The sequence below is a fragment of the Capsicum annuum genome, chromosome 3 (genome assembly GCF_002878395.1).
Source record: "Capsicum annuum cultivar UCD-10X-F1 chromosome 3, UCD10Xv1.1, whole genome shotgun sequence".
Lineage (NCBI taxonomy): Eukaryota > Viridiplantae > Streptophyta > Magnoliopsida > Solanales > Solanaceae > Capsicum > Capsicum annuum.
In genome coordinates this window covers 28,405,831-28,412,837 of record NC_061113.1, presented here as the reverse complement: position 1 = coordinate 28,412,837, position 7,007 = coordinate 28,405,831, and the positions used below count along the sequence as shown (strand labels likewise).

The 7,007-nt window shown below is 34.9% G+C and overlaps 2 protein-coding genes across 2 annotated transcripts; both read left to right on the top strand.

Moving 5' to 3' along the window:
• Positions 1-521: 521 nt before the first annotated feature.
• On the top strand, positions 522-3,653 carry LOC107864035 (60S ribosomal protein L22-3). The gene is made up of 3 exons (XM_016710289.2): positions 522-674; positions 758-1,010; positions 3,262-3,653. Exons 2-3 carry the CDS (start codon positions 778-780, stop codon positions 3,404-3,406), a joined length of 378 nt encoding a protein of 125 aa, XP_016565775.1. The 5' UTR covers positions 522-674; positions 758-777; the 3' UTR covers positions 3,407-3,653.
• Positions 3,654-3,790: 137 nt separating this feature from the next.
• Positions 3,791-6,622, top strand: LOC107864036 (pentatricopeptide repeat-containing protein At3g62890). Its single transcript, XM_016710290.2, has one exon. The coding sequence runs from the start codon at positions 4,437-4,439 to the stop codon at positions 5,784-5,786; it is 1,350 nt and encodes a 449-aa protein (XP_016565776.2). The 5' UTR covers positions 3,791-4,436; the 3' UTR covers positions 5,787-6,622.
• The last annotated feature ends 385 nt before the right edge of the window (positions 6,623-7,007 follow it).

Here is a 7,007-nt window from a genome sequence, read left to right as displayed (position 1 = left end):
CTACATACTGTTAATAACTTTAAGGGTATTTTAGACATTTTGACAAAAAGAAAGTGCTTAACAACACTTCTTTACCAAACACATCAACAATTTTTTTTCAGTTTCGATACTTTTATCCAAACACGTAACTGCTTATTTTTAAAATAAGTTGCAACACTTTCAAAAACATTTTTAAAGAACTTTTTAAAAGTCATTTTTTCTAGCCTATCCAAACGGGCTCCAAGTTTTTAGAATGTCGAAATTACATATATTTTTAAAGTGTTTATTTTAGAAAATTGAGGTATTTGATCAAATTTTTGAGAGAAAATAATAATAGTTTTTTTGACCAAAAAATCTTATTTTAGAAAATTAAGATGTTTGATTGAGAGAGAGTAAGTGCTTTTCAAGAATAACATAAGCTAAGAAAATAATTCTTTTTCAAAGTAATTTTTTTTCTTTTGGAGAAATACTCTTTAAAAAAATCCACACAAAAACACTTTTAAAAAACTAAACTAAAATATCAATTATTACTCAAAAATATTTTTTTAAAAAAATCAATTTACCAATCACAAACTGTATTGGGCCACTAAAAAGGTTTTGGTTTGGAGCAACGGGCCACATAAAGGAAAAAAAACCCTAATTTATCATTAGTCACCACTTCCATACACTTGTAGTCCGCCATCGAATTTTCCCCCGTACGTCTGCTCAAAGTCTCTCTGTCCATAGTTTTTTTTTATTACTAAAATTTATTAGAGATGTGATGAATGTTGTTTTGTAGGGAGAAGCGAAAGACTAAAGATGAGCCGAGCAGCAGTATCAGCAGCGAAAGGCGGGAAGAAGAAGGGAGCAACCTTCGTTATTGATTGTTCGAAACCAGTAGAAGATAGTATTATGGAGATTGCTTCTCTTGATAAGTTCCTTCAAGAGAGAATTAAGGTTGGTGGTAAAGCTGGTGCTCTTGGTGATTCCGTTACTGTTACTCGTGACAAGAATAAGATTACCGTCACTTGCAATTCCGCTTTTTCCAAGAGGTAATGACGTATTGCTTTATAATGTACTGTGTTTTACTGTATTGTATTGTATTGTTTTGATGAATAGATTATATCATTTTTTGTGTTGCATAATGTCACACATGAGCAATTTGAAAAAATAAACCTACAATACAAGTAGAGTACTAGGTAGAGTGAAAAGGTAAGCAAAAATATAAAACAAGGTAACGACTTGATCACATAAAATGGAACTTATCCTTGTTAGTTAATACCTAATGATGAATTTTAATGATACAAAACAATAGAGTTTAAGTAACGATCAAAACAGATATTTTATTTATACCAACATCACAATTTAATACAATAGTTAACAACCATCTAAACAAGCTGTTATTTTAGCATTTTTGTCTCATTTTCAGTTGGTTTTGCTTGGGAAAAATGGTTCGAGCAACTACGTGTGGATAACAAACTACTAGTTGGGGTCAACCTTCAGTATAGTTTGATTATATCTGCAGTGAGTGATTGTGAGTAACGTATCGTAGAACTATTCTTTTTTTCTTGTTCCGCTATGCTTTGGAAGGAGTTCTTTTATTAGGGATAGTGTAGTCATTCACACATTGAGCTTTGAGTCAGTTGATAATGGGGGTTAAAAGAGGTTTCATTGCTGTTTATTTTAGTTATTAAGAGTTCCACTTTGGATTTATCACACTAAAGATGATTGTTTTATGTGATTTTTACTGCTTATTTATCCATAAACATTATCCTAATTACATTGAGAAATAGGGTCAAACAGAAGGATTAAAATGTCAGTGTAATATCATGTAATTAATCATTTGTAACTTGAACAGGGTATTCTAATAATCCTTGCAGCTCTTCCTAAACTTGTGGAACGGAGAGTGTATGAGCTATGCATTTAAATGGCTATGTATGGGTCCCAGATTAGGAGACGGTGGTGACTTTTTTTGTAGTTTGATTATGATTACTTTCATGGATCGTCTCTGCTTTACAGTGCTTTCTTAGTGCAGTCCATAATTCGAGATTTGGAGTCGGATTGCTTATGGTTTTAAAAAGATTTCCTTTTAACTGTTTATTTTAGTTAGAGTTCCGTGCACTGCATGTCAAAAAAATCTTTCCCTTCTATTTTGGAGTTTCTCACTGAAGATGATGGGTTTATGCCATTCTTTGGTTTGTTCATCTGATTCATTATCCTATTTACATTGAGAAATAGAAACAACAGAATGAAAATGGCTGCATAATATCTTGTAAATATCACTTGTAACTTGAATAGGGTAGGTACATAATGTTATTATAACTTAATAATCCTTGCATCTCTTCCTAAAGTTTTTGGAACAGATTGTTAATGAGCCTTATCTAGATTATTTAGCACTTCTTAGTGAAGTGGATCCATAAGTAGACAGTTGTTGGTGAGACAAATTAGACTGCAGCTTCTCTTGTCCATTTGTTTGCATCAAGTGCAGTTTTATTGATTTTACTTCCTTATCCATGATCATACACAAAAATACACTCGGATTATGCCATATTACGTGTGAGTATAGGTTTTGAAGAATTAATGTTATTAAATTGAAAGAGATATGTTGATATTAAGTAGGCGTTTGGCCATGAAAATCACAATTTTATTGGAGCTGGAGTTGGAGTTGTGTTTGGCAATGAATATAAATTGGAGTTGTTTTTGAATTTTTGTGAGAGACGTAGGAGTGAAAAAAGTGAAAACAAGTTTCGCTTGTTTTCACTTTTCCAAATACAACTGTTGTATTTGGAACTCTTATGGCCAAACACCAATTTTGGAATAAAGTGAATTTTTTCCGGAAAGAAGTAAAAAAATTTTATGGCGAAACAAGGCATAATAATCGTTGTATCTCGCCAATTGGAACATCCTTCATGGCGTGTAAGCATATTTTCAAGTATCTTTTTAGGTTTTGAAGAAATTCTTCATCTTTTAAATACATTTGATGCAGCTGAGTAGAGTCTATTGTGGTCTTGTTTCATCTCTTTTTTTCACCTACACATCTTTTATCCTTCCACCTGTAAAAAAATCTGATAAGTCTAAAAGAAAGGCAAATGTTCAACATATATATCAATTTACTTGGGGCATACTTGTATGCCAGATTAGTGAAAGAATTTCTTGTGATTTTAAGTTATTGCTATATATTCTATTACTCCTCTCCTTCCCCCCCCCCGCCCCTCCAAAACCAAAAGAACAGTCTATCAAAAGTAATGAAGTCAGGCACTCAAAGTCCATAATAGCTTGGCTTATAATTGTTCTATTTTTCAGGTACCTCAAGTACCTTGTCAAAAAATACTTGAAGAAACACAATGTCAGGGATTGGCTTAGGGTGATTGCTTCCAACAAGGACAGGAATGTTTATGAATTGCGCTACTTCAACATTGCTGATAATGAAGCAGAGGAAGAAGATTAAAATGACTTTCAATGTCTCGCTTTATCTTCTTCTTTAGGCGACCTCCTTATTTTGCACCTTATATTATTATCTGTTTGAGTTGCTAATGAGCCTTCATTTCTAGATTATTGATTTTCATTTCGCTTATCAGTAAAAGAAAACATTACTTTGATGCTTTTGGTTTGTTTTATCTTTGGGGTCAAGTATGCAAAAGTCATAATTTAGCTGTAACTCCCTTTTCCTCTTAATATGTAATTTATTGAGTTTATTTGTTGTTGTTTGTGCCTTTCGTTTAATCACCCCACAATTTGTGGCCTCTTCTGTTTGTCTTAAACGAGAAGCATGATAAGGATTTAGAGAAAAGTTCGATTGGGACTCTCTCCATGGTCCTAAGATCTCTACTTGTTCAGAGCAATTGAAATATTTGGGTTGCATTCCGGGGAGGAAGATGCTATATTTCCAGGATTAGGATTCTTGACCTCTCTTTCTTTTTTGGCTGCTTTTTCCACCGAAATACCAAAGGCTCTCGCCGCTTCAACCTCCCAAATGAAGCCAGTAGTTGGCGATCTGGTGGGGGGTGATTGTTGGTAATATTTTTTAGTTGTTAGGGCCATAGGAATGTTATACAGTTATTCTTATCCAAACAATAGTTGTATAATAAGTAATGAGCAAAACAAAATCCTTGATGACTAATCTTTTAGTACCGTCTTCTGGTTTGAATTCTTTATTTTGCTGGTCGGTTGAGGAAAAGGCAAATGATATTTAAAGGAATAGACAAAATATGATTTTTGTGTTGATGAAATATACAACAGGATTGTCCTTACATTGAGCTAGAAAGACAACCCAAATCTTGGAAAGAATTTTGTCATCTCCATATCATTGTACCTCTAGAGTTAATTTTATAGGGACTAAAAAATTCAATCACGATACCTCTATAGTTGACAAATCCTTAAAATTCAATCACTATACCTCCTAGAGTTTACAAATCCAATCATTATACCTCTAGAGTTAACAAATTCAATCACTTCCCGCCTCTTTCCCATAAATTCAAATGAAGGTATCAACCAAAAAGCTCATATCTTCAACGCACCCTTCTCTCAATCTCTGGCATCCAACTATCGATTCTTTCACATGGAATACTCTCATTAGAGCCGCTCATCTCCAAACTCATCCACCCACCTCCCCCACCCATACCCCGCTCTCCCTTTTCCTCCGAATGCGCTTCCACGGCGTCCATCTCGATTACTACACCTTCCCTTTTCTCCTCCAATCCATCCATTCTCCTCCGCACCTCCAATTAGGTCGAGCACTTCACTCACAAGTTCTTTTCTTTGGTTTCTCATCGGACCCATTTGTACAAACTTCGCTGATCAGTATGTACGCTGGATGTGGCGATTTGGGTTCTGCACGGAAGGTGTTCGATGAAATGCCTCAACCAGATTTGCCTTCGTGGAATTCGATTATTAACGCGAATGTGAAAGCAGGTTTGCTTAGCGTTGCGCGTCAACTGTTTGTTAAAATGCCTAGTAGAAATGTCGTGTCGTGGAGTAGTATGTTGGATGGTTATGTGAGGTGGGGTAAGTGTGAAGGAGCGTTGGATTTATTTGGGAAGATGCAAGAGGAGAATAAGGTTGTGCCTAATGAGTATACCATGTCGATTTTGGTTGCGGCGTGTGAGCAGTTGGGTTCACTTGAACATGGGAAATGGGCTCATGCTTGTGTTTATAAACTCGGGATGGAAATTAATGTTGTACTTGGGACTTCGTTGATTGAAATGTACGCTAAATGTGGGAGTATAAACCGGGCAAGATTGGTTTTCGAAAATTTGGGTCGAAAGAAAGACTTAATGGCTTGGAGTGCGATGATCTCAGGCCTTGCAATGCATGGACATTGGGAAGATTGTCTTCGTTTGTTCTCAAATATGGTTGAGAGCGGAGTAAGGCCTGATGGCATCGCGTTTTTAGGTGTGCTTTCTGCTTGTGTTCATGGAGGATTGGTGAGCCAAGGGAAGGCGATGTTTGAGAGGATGAGTAAAGAGTTTGATATTTCTCCATCAGTTCAGCATTATGGTTGTATGATTGACCTTTACGGAAGAGCTGGTTTAATTGATGAAGCGTTAAATCTTTTGAATACAATGCCTATGGAGCCAGATGTGCTTATCTGGGGAGCTCTTCTCAGTGGTGCTAGGGTATGTGGAGATGTTGAAACATGTGAGATTGCACTCAATAAAATAATCGAGCAAGATCCTACAAATAGTGCAGCTTACGTTCTCCTCTCCAGTGTCTACGCTAAGATGGGTCGGTGGAAAGATGCTAGGCACATAAGAAACCTAATGGAGACGAAGAGTGTAAAGAAAGTTCCTGGACGTAGTTCCATAGAGGTCAACGTTAATATCCAGTAGAACTAGTTTACATTGAAAAATTATGCAACAACAACATACCAGTGAAATCCCACTAGTGAGGTTTGGGGAGGATAGAGTATTCGCAGGCCTTACCACTACCTAGTGGAGGTAGAGAATCTGTTTAGAAAGACCCTCAGCTCAAGTGCAGCAAATACAAGTACAGAAACAGAAAACAAAGAGGGGCATTCTGAGAATTGAACTCGGGACCTCTCGCACCCTAAGCGAGATTCATACCACTTGACCAAATGCCCTTCGTTCATTGAGATATCACACAGACACTAGTAGATCACGTGATGCTCAAGGGTGAATCATGTTATGCAGACAATGGTAACTGCAGAATTTGAATGAGTAATGAAAGAATTTAGCAGTTTTCACTTCATTCCGAGGATATGGCAACTGAATTCTCCGTGCTGACCCTATAACATGGTACTGATATGCAGAGTCAAAATGTCAGGCATGCACCTTGCAGGTGGTGGTAATGTTGCAGTATAAATTGCCTCAAGGACTACTTGTGGAGTTGTGGTTGACATTGTTGGTTTCAGTACTTTGATATATATATATGTATATATATTTATTTTTTTTAATTTTTTTTTTCTACTATATAGAAGAGGGAGAGTGGGACGATCAAGGGTATATTTGTAATTTCAAAAAAAAGTTTCACCTTGCTTACTTGAGTTGTGGTCGAGATTGTTGGTTTCGGTACTTTGATATAAGTATATATATATATATATATATATATATATTATACTTATATTATATGTAAGGGAGAATCATAATTCATCAGAACTTTTCAGGCATTTCATTTTTTTTAAAGCAAAGTTGTTACACATGTCAAATTTGTAGTGTATTGATGATTTTATTTTCTTGTATATTTTCATTTTTACCCTCTCCTTTTTTTGTTAAGACCATCTCCACTTGATTTTTTGTAATTGGTTTCTTTTTGTTATTTATTGAATTGCCTTTTAATTATAACTTCTTTTATTTATTAAAAACAATTACTTTAACTTGAAGAAAATTATCCAAAAATAACTTCTAATACAAAATTAAAGTTTGCAATAATTTTTTACTACACCATCGAAATATTTTTAAAAACTTATTTATTTTTTTTTTTAAAAATGTAAGTACTTAATAGGGAAACTTGATAAATAATATTTTATATTTATTATTTTTCTTAGTGGACATTAAAAAAAGTAAATTAATAATTAAAATGGGATGAAAAGC

Coding starts and splice junctions, on each gene's coding strand:
- LOC107864035 (XM_016710289.2), top strand. CDS start 778: ATGAGCCGAGCAGCAGTATCAGCAGCGAAAGGCGGGAAGAAGAAGGGA. Junction 1,011..3,261: donor AATTCCGCTTTTTCCAAGAG/GTAATGACGTAT, acceptor TCTATTTTTCAG/GTACCTCAAGTACCTTGTCA.
- LOC107864036 (XM_016710290.2), top strand. CDS start 4,437: ATGAAGGTATCAACCAAAAAGCTCATATCTTCAACGCACCCTTCTCTC.